At 35.8% G+C, this 19,075-nt stretch overlaps 3 protein-coding genes across 8 annotated transcripts in view; 1 reads left to right on the top strand and 2 right to left on the bottom strand.

Moving 5' to 3' along the window:
- LOC141448717 (uncharacterized) overlaps positions 1-882 on the bottom strand; it is a 60,446-nt gene extending 59,564 nt beyond the window's left edge. Inside the window, exon 1 of the mRNA XM_074117272.1 lies at positions 736-882. The gene's annotated coding sequence lies outside the window, so the exon portion shown is untranslated. The remainder of the gene's footprint in view (positions 1-735) is intronic.
- Positions 1-12,065, top strand: part of LOC141448714 (pancreatic triacylglycerol lipase-like) — a 33,029-nt gene extending 20,964 nt beyond the window's left edge. For 2 of the 5 annotated variants that reach the window (XM_074117252.1, XM_074117251.1), the window contains 11 exons: positions 5,668-5,772; positions 6,824-7,077; positions 7,552-7,681; positions 8,330-8,440; positions 8,530-8,655; positions 9,236-9,343; positions 9,420-9,596; positions 10,341-10,433; positions 10,830-10,998; positions 11,085-11,264; positions 11,577-12,065. In XM_074117252.1, coding sequence (XP_073973353.1) covers positions 5,668-5,772; positions 6,824-7,077; positions 7,552-7,681; positions 8,330-8,440; positions 8,530-8,655; positions 9,236-9,343; positions 9,420-9,596; positions 10,341-10,433; positions 10,830-10,998; positions 11,085-11,264; positions 11,577-11,673 — 1,550 coding nt within the window. In that variant the 3' untranslated portion in view covers positions 11,674-12,065. Of the gene's footprint in view, positions 1-4,572; positions 4,923-4,952; positions 5,413-5,667; positions 5,773-6,823; positions 7,078-7,551; positions 7,682-8,329; positions 8,441-8,529; positions 8,656-9,235; positions 9,344-9,419; positions 9,597-10,340; positions 10,434-10,829; positions 10,999-11,084; positions 11,265-11,576 lie in introns of those variants that run through there. The other 3 variants (XM_074117255.1, XM_074117254.1, XM_074117253.1) reach the window with 3 other exon arrangements.
- Positions 12,066-13,179: 1,114 nt separating this feature from the next.
- Positions 13,180-17,967, bottom strand: Burs (Cuticle-tanning hormone bursicon). Of its 2 annotated transcripts, XM_074117294.1 has the most exons (5): positions 17,829-17,967; positions 17,030-17,174; positions 16,110-16,282; positions 15,252-15,377; positions 13,180-14,210 (listed from the first exon to the last, which is right to left on the bottom strand). In XM_074117294.1, the coding sequence occupies exons 2-5, from the start codon at positions 17,058-17,060 to the stop codon at positions 14,076-14,078; spliced, it is 465 nt and encodes a 154-aa protein (XP_073973395.1). In that variant the 5' UTR covers positions 17,061-17,174; positions 17,829-17,967; the 3' UTR covers positions 13,180-14,075. The 2 variants fall into 2 exon arrangements, with proteins under 2 accessions (XP_073973395.1, XP_073973396.1); XM_074117295.1 differs by lacking the exon at positions 17,829-17,967 and having other exon boundaries at positions 17,030-17,190.
- Between the last annotated feature and the right edge of the window lie 1,108 nt (positions 17,968-19,075).

The following is a 19,075-nucleotide window of genomic DNA, read 5'->3' as shown; positions in this document are numbered from 1 at the left end:
TAGTTTTTTTGTTTATCTAATCTTACGCCAGTTTCAAGTCTTTAGCCAATCGTCTTCTAGCAACCTAATTAGATTAGATTTGATTCCATGGAGACTACCCACTGTGATCCAGTGTTCTTGTCTGGACCAACAATTCTAGTTTCATGATTTTTAAGTAGCCCCTCACTAGACATGAGCAGCCAAGTAAGATCGCCTTGCCTCAGAGAAGATGACGCCTCTAGAATTATTACCCGAATTATAATTTTAGTCAATTTAAATACGTAAGCCGTGGTAGGAGAAAAGACGAGTGAATTTTTACACTAGATTTTGCTTTAGACGCGCCATTAAATTCAATAAAAACATTTTGAAGGGTTTACGTTACACAAAGAAAGAAAATTTTAATCACTGAACTAACAGTATTTTGGAAATGAACGTTAAAGGAAATTTCTTAAGTTAGCGTTAAATCATGGTCTAATAGGAGCTAGTATTGTGCAGTAATTACCATTTAGTAAACAATCGTAATGAAGGTGTCACAAACACTGTCCACTCACTTCCACTGTAAACAGCGCAACTTGGAAAGTGTACCGCTGTTACGCAATTTTAAAAAGTAACTCCGTGTGTCAGAATTGTATTTACACTCAAACCAACACATACTTGTATCCATTCAAGGTTCAAATGAGTGAAAACAAGAGAGTAATTCTTTTCTATAAAGTAATATGGTACTGGTTAATTGAAAATTCAAATAAAAAAACTTACTTGCCGATGTTCTCTTACTCAATAAGTAGTTAAAATCAAAATTAGTTAAATTAATTTATATTTCATATTCACACACTAATGGAGTAACAATGTTTATCTCTGCACGAAGGTTATAGCACTGTGCAATCTTACCAGGGGAGGTTATGAAATTTAAGTGGTCATATTGTTTACAAAGATTGGGAAAGTTAAACAAACGAAGATGTGAAATTAGAATTAATACTTACACTTAGGGAATGGATCAGCTGAGAGGTTGCGAATTCTGGATTCCGATGTGAAGATCACGAGTTCAGCTGCTGGCCCTTAGATTTTCCCCTCCTATGAGATTCTTACAGCTCACTGTATGCTTAAAGGCAGTGTTGTCTATAACGAGAGAACACTGTCCGGAGGCCGGCTTTGCACTGAAAAAAGCTCCGGGCGCCAATAACCGCAGTTGTTGACACGCCCTAAATAAATAAACAAAATACTTTTTTTCATGTTTAAGGCGCGCAAATTAAAGACAAACGTAACAATACCGGCATTTCTTGAACAGCATTTGTGATGACCAATTGGTTGGGAACAATGCTTTACCTCTCTCATTCTGTCTCCACATATCACTATGGACAAGTTAGCTTTTCTTGATAATGTCGTTTACTATTGAAGTGTTTGTGTTTGACAATAACAGCATATCAATTAACTAGTGAGTTCAAAGATAATATCAATATAAGTACCTGTAAAGCATCGAAGCGACTATCAATAATTATCAAGACTAGAGAATGGCTAGAAGATTTGAACTTGGAAATAACGTCCGATAGATGGACACTTTGATCTGATAGAGCACTGATTGTATTGGGGTTCTGCGGGAGATGAGAGATGATTGGTATTCCTTTTGAGGTTTCACTTCAACTATGTACGATCCTACAGCTTACAAACTATTGTTTAGCTCAAGTTTTGTGTTCGAAGAACATTATTTAAATTGAAAGTATCAATTTGCCGAACGATTTTTTCCACTTTTTGATACTCTCGGAACGGCTGCTACGATTTTCTCTAAAAATCTATACGGATTACATAAACATCGATCGATAATTGCATAATTATCTAGGAAAATTCTTATTACGAAGAATTAAATGTGTTTCAAAAATCCGAAGTCTGAAGAGAGAAAAAGTCGAAATGAATTTCTAGCTTGCGCTAGAAAGTAAAAAGAAATTAGGACTTACGAGTAAGTATGAAATCAAATTACGAAGGAGCTGGACTCTTGTCAGGGTTAGAGCGCACATTAGTCAGCGATGGTAGTAAATCTGGATGGTGTAAAGACACGCAGCATTGCTAAGGAATGTTACAAGAAGTATTTCATGTTTACATAAGCTGTTGGTGCAGGTCGTGGAAGGAAACCGGAAGACCCAGGAGCATTCTGGTACCACCAGAGAGGGAAGCTTTCTCCCGCGCAACTCGCTCCTGTTCTCCCTACTCACGTGACGCGTTCCTTCTACTAACAATCATTTCTTCTTAACTTTTTGTATTTTCTGGTTGAAGATTTGGTTAGTTCAAAAAATAAATTTGACCTATTTTATTTTAAGTATTCAACTTTTTTTTAGAGAGGTTGTGAAGTTAAGCTCACAAGTGTCATTTCAGTACGCTGTATGTTCGTAATACCTGTTTAATATTTATGCGTATAAAAGTTCTAACCAACATAATTGTAGGTTGAAATGCGGACTGTTCAGAGCGACTTTTTCACTTTTTCTAATTAGTTGAGAAGGCTTCATTTGAACTTGAACGTAACGTGGGTTCAATAATTTTAGTAATTAGCACTTCATAGTGAGTTAGGATGTTCAGGATAGTCGGGGAAAGTCGTGTGTTTTCGCAGCTGATGAGTTGTGGAATCATTTCTCCAGCCTGTTCAGTTCATTCTGAAACTTTACATTTGATGCGCTTGAAGCAGTCGTGTCTTCATTTTTCAGAACACGTAAATTGCAATATTGTTTCATACAGATTTACAAAATAATAATAATAATAAATAAAACATTCGACTGACACTTTCCTTGTATTCAAGTGAGCCAACATTTTACGAAATTTGTTTTACACAGTAGTTCATAGTAATTGAAACAGTCCAAGGTCTACCGGACTGTTTGCTAAGTGAACTGCATTCTAAGGCGTTCCCAATGGGGCTTGGGCAATAGATGTGTCCGTCTGTAAAAGTGCTAATTAGAAGGCACTGCATGTACAACTCAATATCGTCAAGCACAAACTGCCCCGTGTCTGGCTACTAGACAGTTGGCCTGCCAGTGATTTCAAAATACATTAACCCGCAATAATGTAAAACCTCTCAAATGTTTGGAATACTCTGTGAAACTTCAGTTTTTTTTTTCTGGAACAATGCCTTTTAGGCATTTTGAAGTAAAATGTGCATGAACATAAACAACTCGTGTTTCGAGTAGGAGAAATCGTATAATTGTTCATCCCATGGTGTTTGAACGCACAACAGTAGAGGCCAAGATAGACGCCTTCACCACAGCTGGGAATTAAGCGATGCCAACACAATGTAATTGTTGGTACAGATATTTGGGAGGCCCCATCCCGTGAGTGCTTCTAGCCACTTTCACTGCCTCCCTATTCACAGTCACTCTGCTTACATAAATTGTTTACCTGTTATATTTACGTTGTTTTTTTACTTAATCGTAGTGACATCCTGAGTCAGAGCGGTTTAATCCTTTTACAGTAATTGAATATACGCTTACCACTCATATTTCACCTTTTACACGCCAAAGTTTAAAGAGCCAAATGTACTTACTTTGGTGAATTAGGCAATGCCGTAATCTAAAGAAACCATTTGAGACTAACAATTGGGTGTACTCAAACTACTTTGAAAGTAAAGAGAAGGGAAATTCCGAATTACTGTCCAAACTTGTACCTTGTATGGAAGCGTTTTCCAAACTATAGCTGCGTTCTGTATGGAAGCGCACAGTTTTCACCTGAAATATCTATTTTTCGTGAAAACAAGCCAAAACATTATAAATATTACATGTATGACTCATTAGGCTAAAAAATAATAGAGGAACTTTAAAAAATAAGGGGAAAATAAGGAAGGTCTGATGAATGGAGGACCAAATTTAGGATTTCAGGGTACTCTCCTTGTCCCATATTTAACTGCAAAAAAAAAATCTGGAATGAATTTGGATGAAGATTGATTCTATGAAGATATAACCAACAAATCTGAAGAAGTGAAGTATTGGGATATTGTTTACCAGTTTATTTCTGTGTTTGTCTTCATAGCTAAAAACCTTCGCTACTTTTTGGTGCCTCAATTTTCAGAACTGATATTCGGTAAACATAGGCCGACCAACATTTGGACGGAAGCACATGTCCTACAAGAAATTGCTTGCCCACGAGCGCCATCTCGAGGATTGTGTAACTTGTCAAGGTCAAAACTAGAAATCTGTGGGCTAGAGGTCTCTCTGACCTGTTTGCCTTGCACCTTCATCAGGTTAACCACCGCGATGAAACATAATAAATGTCATGAAACCACCTTTCTAATATCGGCCTGCATCCATCTTACTTTCTTCTCTCTTTAATTCCTTGCGCGCCACATTTTCTCTTTTCGACTGTGTTCCCCCCCCACAAAAAAATGAAAAATGATTTTTAGTAAAATAGTATGCAAATGTGGGTGTGAAGAAAGATATCGGAAAGTTGCATTCACATTGGGCAATCATCAGATGACCTGACTGTAACAAAGATATACAATCGCCCAAACAGTAAGTTCCACTTCGCTGAAAACGTTCGTTTTAAAAGGGGGCACATATTTTCTAATATAGCAAAGTGTCCGGGAAATTGTGTACTGGACTTGTACCTAACCTGCACGATCAGTGTAGCTAGCGGCCGTCCACATATTTTTTGTTTACACAGAAATCATTTTCCAGTGTTAGAATTCGTAGTGCGCGATGTTCAGATTAAATAAACATTATTATTATTATTTAAAGTCTTTATTCATAAATGTTACATACATTAAAAATAACCCAATAATCAAAATAAAACAATCATCTCTAAAGACAGTAACAATGGTCGTAAACCATCAGTGGAAAAATAAACATTTGTAATTATTTAATTCAAGGATGAGCAACACGCGGCCCGCCAAGCATTTCTAAAATTGAATTTGATCTAATATTGATCAGCTTTTATCGAGAAAACAGTGCCAAATTTCTCATTAAAAATTTCAAGTAAATTCGTTTTTTTGTTCTTTTTTTGTTTGTTTTTATCTTGCATTAAAATTTGTATATGAAATCTTTACTTTTTTTTTAATTTTATATTTTTGTATTCTAATATTTATTATAAATAAAGTTTCGTAAATTATTAATAAGAGTTAATCTATGTGCGGCCCGCCAAAAAGAATTTAAATTAGCCCATTGATTAAAAAGGTTGCTCACCCCTGATTTAAATGATAAAAATAAAATGAAGTGATCAGAAACCTTTTTTAATGTATGAAAATACATTAAGAAGCAAGACATTGCATTAGATATTGAGAAAACGAAAGTTGATACTGATTGTACTTTATTTGAGCAAAATTACTTGAGGTTTTAAATTATAATTATGTTACACTTATTTTTCTTTTCCCCTGAAGAGTAGTTGGCATTCTGTTCGGTTATTAGCCACCTGAATTCTATGCCAAGAAATGGATTTTTCAGTGTTCAGGAACTCCTGAATATTATGGTGTGCTAATGATTACTTCTCTCACTCATTTTTAGTTATTATGCTGTTTAAACTTTGTTATTTTATTATTATTAGTGTTTTTTTATTGGTGTATTTGATTTTTCGAATAACATTGGCTTTTTTTCTGAACTTGGTTTCTGATTCATCACAATTTCCAACCTTAGGCTTGAATACATTGAAAAATCAATTTCAAAACGACCCCTTTTTAGGTTAACAGTTATTATAATGTTGATTTTAATCTGCCAATATGTGCAGGAATTCAAGAAGAGGCGCTGGCGAACATGGGGAGAATGATGTCAGCTATTTTGAGGAACAGACTAACACTGAGGAATCCAAGAAATAAAAAGGAAATTTGCTACGGTTGGTATGGTTTGGAATCGTTTCATTAATTTACGCTTGCGATTGTGGCTGAAGTGTTGGCTGAATTCCTGATAAGAAGTAGGTTGATAAAACTTCGGCTGCAGGTTTCTAGCACCACACATGCCGTATCGTTCGGTGTAGAACAGAGTGCATCGTCCCGCTAAATCGAAGTTTCGATTATCCGGTCGTAATATAGGGCTTTCATAGTTCCCAACCTTTGAATAAGGATGTAATGCTTGACTAATGTAATGCTTGATGTAATGTGCTCTACACTAGGACAACGTTGTTTCTTAGCAAGCTATCTTCCTGTCAATGGATTAAATTGTACGATGTCCTCTCCAGAAAAACTTGCAGCACGGATAAAGTGACTACCCTGTTTTGGGTATCTTCAGTGAAATATTTTGGTGTCTCGTTTAACCATAAATTGAATTTTCTAGCAACATCAACAGTTTTTTTTAAAAAAAAACGTTAATGTTGCAAATGCTTGGTTATTTCTTTACGAGGTATTTCTCTGTTAGCTGTCCCGAACAAGTTATTTTGGTGGATCATTCGCCGTTTACAGAAAACCTTATCAATTCAGATCCGCAGCAATCTCTCGACACTCTTTCCCGCTGGAGAGTTTATTAAGGTCTCTCTGTCCTCTACAAACCTCCATTCTAAAATAGACAGCCCTTCTACTTTTTTTTCTCTAATCATTTTAAATATCCGCCCTTATTCTAAACGTAATTTTACTGTAATGTAAAGTACTGCTCTTATTACAAGTAAATGTAGAACAATTGTGTCATCCATGCCCCTACTTTTCGAATAATGCGGGCAATCAACCCAATTCATCTAGATTTGTTTGATGTGGAAATTTAAGAACTCGTCTGAAGTCGTAAGTAAATTACTTTCCAGAATTAGTTAGATTTATAAGTACATTATATTTAGAAGATAAACTATTGTTTGCAGGCTCTTGAACCAGGAGATTATAACTCAGTGTTGCCCTATCTCAATGATTACCCTCTTCTTTTACTTATTTTATTTATTTATTTATTTTATTTTTTTGCGGCAGATCTTGTAGGCTGTTTTCCACCGGATCGGCCATTCTTAAAATTAACACCACAGAATCCGGAAGATTTGGGTACACGCTTCTATTTGTACACCAGGAATGCTTCGGAAGAAGTGATAGAGTATGGTGACGAGAGGACATCCTTAGTGGCATCAGACTTCCGGACGGATAGAATGACCAGGATACTGGTGCATGGGTTCAAAGGAAGTAGCAAGGACCGCAGTGCTCAGTACATTGTCAGCAATCTGCTGAAATTGGTCAGTATCTCTCTTAAGCAACATCTTGAGCGCACACTCGCACGACTTCTTTCCGCTACAGGGATCAACAACTCACAGACTTACAGAACCTTCTTTGCTCACCCCAAAATGCCCTAAACGAACTTCTCCAGAAAATTATTCCAATAGAAACTTTTGGTGTAAACAGGAAGTTTGGAGAAAATGTTTACATAATTTAAAAAAAAGTCCAAATTTGAAATAATCAGTTGATCGAAAGCGCCAAATGGCATTTATAATCGATTATAAATAGTAATATCAAAATATAGATAATCGATTTTTGAGTTTTCTGGTTTTTATCGATAATTGCTGCTTAAGATTTGTTGTAAACTTTGTGTCCTAGTAAGGGGAATCTGCGACGTCACACATTAATATTGATATTTTGAGTACAAATTTAAAGTTTGAATGAAATAGAATTATGTAAGTGTTTGTTTCACACCAGTTTGTGTATTTCTACAGGAGGACTGCAATGTGATACTGCTGGATTGGTCAAAGGGTGCCCAAGGACAGACCTACCGAGTTTCCGCTGCCAACACAGAGCTAGTCGGCAGACAGTTAGCCCTGCTACTCTTGGATCTCATATCCTTGGGTGAGCTAGATGTGTCTTCAAATTGTTAGATAAGATCAGAAGAACTAATCATGAACAAAGAGAATACCCGTGATAATGGATTTAACCTCAATATAGAAAAAGACAAAGGGTAAAATATGATTGAGGGTGGAATCCACGTGGAAAAACCACGAGCTAAAAGTGAGTGAGTGAGTTGTCGTAGATGGAGCACCGGAAGTGTGCAGCCTCGTGTAAAGCCATATTCTAACTACTGTATAACTTCTGGGTTACGCAAGGCGAAGGAAATCAGAGAAGAGAAGTGTAGACACGTCTATCTTTATTTATGGCGTCTGAAGAATGAAAGGAGAAATTAGAGTTTTTTCTTAGTTTGCTAAGTTTTTAATAGAGAGTAGCTTCTAGAGCTAAAATGAGTTCTCAAAACTCATTAGATTAGATTAGAACAACATTTAAAATAGACTGCATGATTCTGTTTACTATTTATTGGTTGGGTTATGATCTAGAGTTATTTTCGGTTTTAATAGTATTTATATTCCTGTACTTTGTATTGATCAAGTAACAGGCTTAAAGGATCTGAAGCTCTCTCTAAAAATATTCTCTGATTATATCATCAGCCACTTAAACCTAAGGACAAATAAATTTTTAAATGGTGTAATCTCTTTATGGTTTCAGGAGCCAATCCAAGCGCAATACATCTGATAGGATTCAGTTTAGGTGCTCACATTGCCGGCTTTGCTGGAAGATCTCTACTGTCCCGAGGTATCCGTCTGTCGAGAATCACAGGTCCGTAGTAAGTGCATATGTTCACCTTGTTAAACTATAGTAAAAATTGCGTTTGAATAAAAAAGTTTGTATGTTGGTTTGAACTGAAGGTCTAGATCCTGCGTCACCGCTCTTCCGGGAACACCTGGTAGCTGCCTCCATTCCAGCGCTAAATGACCAGGATGCGGCACTGGTCGATGTGGTGCACACGGCCGGCTCCATTCTCTGGACTGAAGGTAAGTTTTTGCCGTGTACTCAACTTCTTGTATTGGCGCAGGTGGTGGCAATTCACAGTATCAGAGGAAACTGCCCTGAAGAGAACAAAATAACTGTGGTCATTTGGCAACTGCTTTTTCTCTTTGAAATATTTTTTATTGGAGTAGCCCATTTTGTTATTTTTGCATTTAACCTTCAGAACACATGTTTCTGTTGTCACAGTTGGAGGGAAAATAAACAGAGAGCGATGTAAGCGCGGTGACACTTATTTTTAAGAATCAAATTCAGGGTGATAGTTCGCTAAACTCGAATCGTTTTTCACTTCCCGGGTTTAGTAGCCAGATATATGGAGTAGTCGACAGTAGTCGGATGAGAGAGATTACATGCTGTAGCCAATGGCTGCTTCTCATAAAATGTATAAAAAACCAAATTGCTGAAATGATCACCAGAAACGTTTTACTATTTTTGAAGTGGTGAGGAGAACTGAGATTAAGTCTTGCCTCAGACCCTCTAGGATTCCGGCAACACTCCACTTGCTCTAATTCTTGCCTATTCCTGTTGCTTTAAATCATCGATCAATTTTTTTTTTTTTTTGCACAGGTTTTGGTCTTCTTAGAAACCTTGGACACGTTGACTTCTTTCCCAACGGAGGTCAGGACCAACCCGGGTGCACCCACGTGTTCGCCTCGTTAATCGTCAGTCACCTTGGTAAGTGGCAGTTTACATTTTGTAATTAACAGTTATTCAAGGACAAGTTGCTCACCAAGGAAAACTGTGCTTACAGAAGGCACTGTCAATTCGAGTGCGGTGTGCAATCATCTTCGAGGGTTCCAGCTGTTCTTAGAAAGTATTCCTTCACCTAAACAAGATGGCTGTCAGTTCAGAGCGTTTCCTTGTGCGTCCAGAGAGCACTTCCGTTCTGGAGCCTGTTTCCCCATGAAGTGTGATATTAATAGTACAGGTATGTTTTTTTAGATATCATTCGCCTAGATCCTGTTCAGTATCGGAAGTATGTTGGTAGGCTAGAACGCATGTTTATCGCACTTCTGACCGCTTTCGGACTCCATTCATCATCATTTTGATAATTCGATTTCATTTCCGTCTCTACAATTCTGTACACCAAAGTGCTTAAACCACTTCTAATGCTGAGTGAAAGTCCGTAAACGGTAAGAGATACAATATAATACATGCGAGCTACGGCGAAGACAATCTAATAAATTTTTAAAAATATTAATGAAAATTTAATGCAGTCAAATTGCTGAAATGATGTTAATGAAGTATAAATAAATGAAATGTTGGGTACTGTCTGATTTGGTAGTTTAATCAACCCTTATTGAACTGTAAGTTTTTGTTAAAGAGATTAATTAATATTTAGATATTAAATGTATTATTGCCATGGTTCAAAATACCATGAAATTAATATTAATTAAATAAAATCAGAGTAACCAAAAACGAGTTTAAGGGAAAGATTCGTTCAAACAATTCTGTAACTCTCTGTAAAAATTTAATATATTTTCAAACTTGATAACGTTTTTTTACAAGGTGATTTCTTACAACTTATTCTTACTTATGTATTAATAACTTAATAATAAGTTGGCCAGTGTTTAATGAATCAAAAACTGTCAAAATTGTTCTCTGAAACGATGTTAAAATAGAAAATCATTTTGCCCTTGATACTGGCTACTGAAGAATCGCACTGTTTCAGACGGTTCCTGTGGCATAATGGGCTTCAGCGCTGATAAAGGTATTGCCAGAGGACCTCTGTATCTGGTAACCAGAGACTCTCCACCATTCTGTGGTAACCATTCACAAATTATGTAATTAATCAAATTAGTAAATTCGACATTTTCAATTTTTACTTCCCTTTTGCACGAGTGAAGAAGTACTTGTTTGTCAGTCTGTGAGTAAAGCATTCCTCAAAAGTAGAATATCAAATATGAAGTTTCATATTTGAGTTCCTCTCAGTAAGGAGAAAGGTTTCAGTCAAAATCGTACTACTAGAAGTGCTCTTTTTTGGGGCTGAATTTTTCTCGAAAATGGCTGCAACAAATTTTTTCCCCTTCAACTCTGGTAAGAAGTGTGTTATTTCGCAGCAATCTGCAGGATTCGAGCTCTTTTGCTCGCTCTAAACAATTCTGGATCACCATCATTTAACTTCTACTTTGGTTTAATAGTAGAAAACCAAATCTTGCAGGTGACCAGCTGCAAGCCTCTGCCGTGATCATTAGACCGAGCGGAGTTCAGCTTGGTCAACGGGCCAGAGGCTTCATTCTGGCACTTTTCAAACATGGCCGAGAGAGAACTCACTTCAGAATGGCAGAATCAATTCATGAAAACTTTTACGCTCGCCAGCTAGCTTTCAGGTTTGTAATTTAATTGTGATGAAACCCATAGATTTACGTACGAATTTAAGCTTGCACCAACTTCTGATGATAATTGCTGATTTCAGGGCGAGAGAACCATTAGGTAATGGTGTCGCCTTTAGAGGACTTGCAGCCGCAAGGTTTGGCAGTACACCCGCCGACATGGCTTCCACAGAGGTGACTCTGGAGTACAGGTCGCTCACAGCGAAGATAAGCGATGGACTAGAACTGGACTATTTCAGAGTATCCACCATGGACGGACACAGGTATTGTGCTGTTCGGTTTACCTTGCTGTTTTCACTCTCTCGCTTGTCCAGGCCTGCGGCTAATCCAGGCAGACACTTTGTGCATGGACTGAATTTTAAGACTTGTGCGATTGAATTATTAGTGTTAATACTCGTCTGTGGGCGGGTTCGCTTTTAGCCATCCATAGATGTTCTGGTTCGTAGCTGCCCCAGTCATAGAATGAGCTCTGTCTATGAATGTACAATATATGCAAAAGAACACGAGCAGATTCGCCCAGCCCAAGTGATGGCAACATGGCAGACATAGTTTCATGAATATTATTTTGGTTTCAGCTGGACATTTTGCGGAAAGATACCGTTCAAACAAGAGAACTCAGCTGCACCAGATATAAGTACCGCCACAGTACAATTGAAACTGGGACTTTGTTGATGGCTGTTGGAAGAAGAAGGTAATTTTCAGTTATTGCTCCATCAGCTTCAGAAAATGAATGTCAGAAAATGAAGACAAATCTGGAAGGAATGTGGAAGTTTTCTTCAGATGTCTGCAGAATCAAAGAAACCCAATATCTTAAGCGATCCCAAGATTTTCCTACCTGGTCTCAGGTGCACTTTCTCACATTTCACAAATTAAGATGTTGCTACTGTACTTTCAGGATGTCTGCCTCAGTTTGTTGCTGAATATTGTTTTAATTTGGAAATGAAATGCGTCTCTAGAATTATGTTTTATAATTTTGTTAAAATATGCATTTTATACTGCGTAATTTTATTTGCAGCCATTTTGTTATAGTATAATGAATAAACTGTAGACTCGGTCTGATGTGACAACCCCAGATTCCAAGTTGATGCAGTAATAACTCTGAATTAGCCCCCCGAAAAAACGTTCAAAGTAAAATATCCAAAACCAAACCTTGATATACATTTGTAGAAAACTATTATAGTTTGGACTTTTGCAGTGGAAATTTTGTTTTGTGCAAAAATACCTGCGCTCTTTATCAATTTTAAAAAATTTGATATTTGTTTGTAAATAAGAGACATTTTTATTTTTATTTTTTGGTTACCATAGAAACAGCTTTAAAAACAGCATTGTCATAATTTTATGGTAGCTATGTAAACTCGTTCTACAAGCGCAGAATATTTTTATTGAATAATTTCTTATAATCTGCGAAGATACCGAACAGATTGCTTAAACAATTTTAGCCAAAATGGGTACTACTTACTAAATTGTACTAATATGTACTATTTTGTTAAAATATGCAACCAAATTCTCGGTATCTGTTTTATATTTGAAGGGGATTTATGAGGTTAAAGTTCAAAAATAAAACGGAATTAAGTAAGTTTGAATTCAATTAATTAATCAGTCATTTTGGGACAGCATGGACTCCTTTAAACAAATGGTACAATATAACCTTGTATTGAGTTTACAATACTTATTAGAATGATTGATTAGGTGTCGAACAGACTGTTATTTTTTCTAGATTAAGTTGTAGCACAGCGTGCTAATTAGTGTAGATCTAGTGTTTTATTTATAAAATAAGTTGACGAATGAACCTTATTATTAAAATTAAAATTGTTGACCCGGTTCGTAGTCGATAAATAGGCTTAAAATTGATAATAGCAACATGGTGATGAAAACTGTTTATGATAATGACATAAACTAATAGTATTCACAAGAATGTAAAAGATGGAAAACGAATTAACATTTTACGAAATTACAATGATAATTTGAATAACAATTTATTGTGTAATAATGGAAGACTTCTGTCTTCAGTACTTTTAATTATCTTGTCGTAAATATTGATCTTATTATTTAAGTTATAGTTTATTTTTTTTTGTAATATTACTGTTATTATTCTTTTGTTTAATAAAAACATATTTATTATTTTTACTTAATGTGGGAAATCATTTTGGCTCTTATGCCTTGTTACTAGTTGAAGAATTTCTAAAGTTGAAAAAATCTTTATTCTCTTTAAACAATATCAAAAGATTTACTGTGCTTCAATATCTACCTGGTTGTTACAAACGTTTTTGCGTTTATGTTTAATAAATGACGAGTGTTTAGATTTTAGAATTTTTATAGGGTTTGTGTCCGTAAAGTAAAATCGTCGTTCTTAAAGTTGGAGTGTCGGTGATGTTGAGATGGAATTGCACTTGAGGAAGTCCAAGATCCTTTGAACAATGGCCAGCTAGCCAACACCCGGTAACTGCAAAAACATTGTATCTCTTCTGTATAACGGCACCGCAGTTCTGCAGAGAGAACTAAAGACTCCTCCATCTCCACAGAGATGTAGCTCTGCCACATTCCAGGTCCAGTTGTCCACACAATCGAAATGTTCCATTAAGAAACCCATCAACGTAGGCTTCTATTTTTGCCCATGCAGAGACAGGCCTCAGGTTACATAGCCCAGATAGATTTTCGTATAACTTAGTCCTTAGAGGTCATCCTAGAGTCAAACTGTGCTGGCTCCTCCTATAGCTGGAACGCTGGCTGGGGGAGCATTCATCCAGTCGCATGTCCTCGAACGTCTGCTTTCTGTTCTAAAACCGAAATGATGTATTAAGGCAGCTTCCTCTTCCGCTATCTTTGTTGAGGATGTGACGCAAGACCTCTCAAGTCAGCCTGCCATTACATATCCTATTGCGATGTTACTTTAAGTTGATATAACTTTCACGATTAAGTGAAAATTCTTTCAGAAGGCAGTTATTTTGATGATAAATCAGTTTTATCATTACGAAGTATAAAGAAAATCCAGTTTTCTTTCTAGCAAAAAGTTGTAACAACCAGGTAGTTACTAAAACAAAAACAAATAAAATTCTCTGATTGTGGCAGCGTTTTTATTGCGGCTTCAAGAAGTGATTATTTAGCGGTCCTTCGTCCGCGTAGGCGGCGATTTCTTGAGGAATTATCGCACTCTCTTCAACGCTAGTACACGGTCGGCACATGCACTCCAGGGGAGCTTTGGTGGTCACCTGCAAACATGCGCAAACGTTTCGCTTAATGCACAAGTTCACCTTCATACCTAAAAAGAGTGGATTATAAAAAGACATGCGTTTCCCTTACGGCGATTTCCACTACTGGAAGTGGCGCATTTCTCTTACTGCGGTGAGGGAAATGCATGCGTTAAATTAATGCATGTTAAATTTCTGGTACACAGTTTTCACCAGAAATATGCGTTTTGGGGCCTCCTAGGCCTTTAAATGGTTTTTAGAAAATAACCTCTTTGTATGTTCGTCGGTGCCCCTTGTGTGTGTGTGATAATCTCAAAAACGGAAACTGCATGAAGCTTTAGGGCATAAGGCGCCCCTCTGCAAAAAATATATTTCAGCGCCCCAATTTAAAATTAAATAAATTAAATAATCCTAATAAAAAAGACCAAATTCTTATTTTTTTCACTCAACAAAACAGTGAATTTTCAATTTTATTGAAACCAACATGGCCAACATGATTGGGTTGCCTATAAACTCCTTTTTTCCTGTAATGTGCGGACCTATCTCCACTGTTTGCTGTTGAGGGGATGCCAAAATCTAGTTGGAGAAACTTCCTCAGTCGGAGTAGAGGCTACTCGAAGGATAGTTCTTTTCCTGGAAAATATCTCTAGGGAGAGATATAACTTTTGCTTTATCATTTTTTTAGAAAAATTACTTCTAGGACAGTTCTGGGGAGGGGTTGCGGGAGGCTTACATTTCATTGTGAGTTGGTTAGAATTAAGACCCAAATCCCTGCGAAGTTTGAAGAGGAGGATTAGGGAGCCAGAACGTTGGGAGTAGAAGTAACAGTTGTGGGAGTGTTCATAGCAGTCTTTGCAAGACAATTCTCTGATTCACTACCGAGTTCATCAAACCAGCTGGTAGCTTGAAATACTTGGGAAGAATCAGGATGCTTATTGCGAACATGCGGCCAAAACTCATCCTGGCATGGTCAATGGAGTTAGAAAGGTTAACCACAAGGGGATACAATCTTAAACTAACGCTGTCTGACCAACACAGTTGCACCAAAAGTCAAATACAAACCTTTCTGAACTTTCTTTCGCCAGGCTTGGCTTTCGGACAGAACAAGGCAACACTGGCCTCGCGCTCGCCACTCTCCTGACAGCACATGCACGATCTCTCCATCTGCCAAATCTTCGAGCCGGACACCTGCACAATAAATGCAATCAAATAGATATCAAGGTTACGATTGTTATCCAGTGAATTGTGATTAAGAAAACCAATAATTTTGGCTATAATGGGGTCGTTATTAACACAGAGAAGTGAGTTTAATTATGAATTCCGGACAAGAGTTCTTTCAAAAGAAACTGGAATGATTGGGTACTTCAAGTAGGAATTGAATTTGTGCAAATAAATGGGAAATTGATTTAGCGCCTCATTTTGAGCATGTTAGCAATCTTGGGACAGTGAATTAGTGAACCTCATTAGGCTCATGTTCCGTCCCTTGGGCAAATCACTAATAACAATAATTACCTTATTGTAACTAACTCAACAAAAGCTTTAAAATACACGAATATATTCCAAATTTAAACGGCTGAAACATAAAATTAATATTAAAATTTATTATATTTATCTAAATGATTTTTCCCAACACAAAATTTCATAATTCAAATTGACTGTCTGTTTGAAATTAAAATGGAAAATGTTCTAATTTAATGTAAAACTGATCAACAAAAAATTATTTTGTCGCTTGAAAGAAGCGGAAAGCATAAAGTTTTGGCTGTTTTCCAAAATTAGGCGGAAGTACTGGAGAATTGTCATTACTGGAACTCAGAATACGAGCCATGACGAAATGGCGACTTTACGTTGAATACAGCTAATGAACTGCTTTGGCAATACCTAAAAATTAATATGAAATGATTTAAATTAGAAAATACTTACTTGAATATAGCTACTACATCGTCCTGTACAAGCGAAGCTGGGAATTGGTTTGGGAACACATCCTGGGTACTGGAGAACGTGGATTACTGGCGTTACTTGGCACTCGTCTATTTGCTGAGCCTTGTGCTCTGAACTACTCAATGCGCTGGCCATCAAAACTAGGCTGAGGATCGCTGAAACATTGGCCAAATAAGGAACTGTTTAAATGAATAGTTTAACTTATAGGTGGCTTTACTAATCTAAAATACTTACAGAAATACCTGTGTATGTAAATTGTGCTGCATAAGAGACAGAATTTCAAAAATACGCTTCGCAAAAGAGATTCGTGATTTGTTTTTTTTTACGGTAATGAAATAAAGTAAAATTTAGGTAAAAGAAATAGATATAAAAGAAGATATTAAATTATTTGAATAAAATGTAGACATATTCTTCCTTCAATTATTCTAATATTTGCAGAAATATTCCATTAACGAATAGTCCTACCTATAAATAAGATAAATTTATTCAGCGTTAATGAAATGCTATGTGAAAAATCTAGTGCAAAGACGGGCCCAATTTTCTATCACTGAAATCGCTTTGCTTAGTGCTTGATTTAGGTAAAGAAGCATTTTGCTCTATTCGGTTTACCTATTATTTTTATTAAGGAGCCACAAACATTTTTATTTGATCATTTTAATTTCTTTTATCTTTAAATTTCGTATTACCTATTTAAAAAAGTTTTGTTCACATATTATTTTCCTGTATAACATAACGTAGAAATTTTATGTTTACGATATATTGTACCAAACGCGGAAAGTCCTTGGCGATCACAATTTTAAGGGTCGCTTATTGATTTCACGTTTAAAATTAGATGACCAAAGTTTAGCAGAAAGTACTAAGAATAAGGTTTTTCTAGAATGAATTAGAGCTAGTGGACTCACCGACTTCCCAGACAGGTGCACAAGGATACATGCTCGGTGGTAGCTGAATAGTTGCTGAAGTGAAATGCGTGAAGGGTGTCCATCTTTATATAAACTGGCCGAGAAGCTCCGCAGGGTGTCCCCCGACATAAACACCTCCTTAACGCTACACAAATAAGCTTTTAGTAGCGCTGTACAGAAATGATGGTGGTTAACCACCAATCCAACATGTCTTTTACCATTTTTTTTTTATTTTCATCGATAACACATAATTCTTTTATTCATATATTTGTTTGCATAATATAATTTATATATTAAACTAAATTTATATGCATAATAAAATACTTAAATATCTTGTGCCATTTTTAATTTCATCTTATTACTGGAAGAGATTGTGCAATTGTGTCAAAATTTGGTAATTTCGTGGGCACCAGATATATTCCTTTTGAGCTCCACAGAATGCAAAACAGTGGGTTAAACAAGATGTCAGTGTGTATAATTTGAAAGAAGCACTAAAAACTTTATATTTCATTTAAGGTCACGGAGCAGGAAATTTTGATAAAAACAAAAACACTTAGTAGATTTTTTTATGTGAATTTCTCAAAAGCGGCTCCAACGATTTACTTTAAAATAGGCCATATTGAGAACATTATTATTTATTTATTCACAGTTAAATTTTACAGCAAGAGATATGATAAACTTAAATTATAATAATAAATCACAAATTCAAATTAAAAAATACAATACCCAAAACTGAAACATATCTTCAGTAAGTCGAGAAAAGAGGTAAACAACTATATTAATTTTAAATATAACGTACCTTACATTAAATTTCATGATGTGACAGAAGTAAAAACCAAAAATCAATCCGAAAGTTTAAATTATATACATAATAATTAATATTGTAATTATCTAGATTGTAAGTAGTTGGCCACATTGTGTTCTATTCTCTGTAGCGATGATCCTTGCAGATCACTCGCACACATCGACTGGGGATATCGATTTAACTTTAATAAAATTTATATGAAACCACTTCAAGATTTTCACTAATTTCGTGGTCCAAGTAGACTATTATTATTTCTTGACAAAACTACACAGCCTTGGTACATCCAAATTTGTTTAAATCCAATCAAACAAAGCGACTCCTTTAATGAAATTTCTCAATTAAATGGCGCTCTTAGATTCATATTAAGCGTATCTAAAACTTTTATTTGAAGGTTTGGCTTAACAGCCCTTGGAGATGAATCGTAGACTTCCCTTTTTTAGATGTAATATTCTATAATAATGTTTGGTCAAACTAATTTTTTAATATTAACGTGGAATAAATAGAATGCTAATATATAGAATTTTTGTCGAAAATGAAATGAAATCTTTAACCACTTACATACACTGGGCCAAAAAAGTCTGTGAACACTAACCTAAATTTTATTACTTTTATTATTATCTTATTAGAAACTTCTTTTATTTTCAAATGAAATTTACTATTCGATAGAGAGAAACCAGAGTTTTTCATTTTATATTCAATCTTTTATTTTTGTTCAGCAGGAATATCACAATTAAATGTTTAACAAAACAACACCCCAAACGAATGCAAAAAAAGTCTGTGAACAGCTGTATAACAATGTAAAAACATTAAGATAACAAACAGAAAAACGATTGAATAAAGTTTCAAAGTTCTCTATTGTATTGTAGAAACCACTACAGTCAGTTTTGTGAATAAATAATCTAATTAGTACATATTTAACCACTAATATGGAAGTTCTCAGACCAATTCGAGAACTTATTGTGACGTTGCGAAATGAAAGAAAAAGTATTCGAGAAATAGGGAAGATAGTTCAAAAAAACCCTTCAACGGTGCATAATATAATTAAAAAGTACGGAAATGTGATTAGTAGGCCACGCAGTGGACGGCCACCAAAACTTAATTCCTTTCATAAACTGCAAATTCTGAAGTCTGTTCGAGAAGAACCCAGGACAAGCGCTCAAAAATCAGTCAAGAATTATCAAGTGGTTATGTGTAAGCGTAACACCACAGACAATTAGAAATAAATTACATGAATACGATTA

Source organism: Rhodnius prolixus, unplaced genomic scaffold (assembly GCF_049639745.1).
Source record: "Rhodnius prolixus isolate KJV_2025 unplaced genomic scaffold, Rpr scaffold_2, whole genome shotgun sequence".
NCBI classification, from domain to species: domain Eukaryota; kingdom Metazoa; phylum Arthropoda; class Insecta; order Hemiptera; family Reduviidae; genus Rhodnius; species Rhodnius prolixus.
Note: the sequence above shows the minus strand (reverse complement) of the source record. Positions and strands in the feature narration are given on the sequence as shown.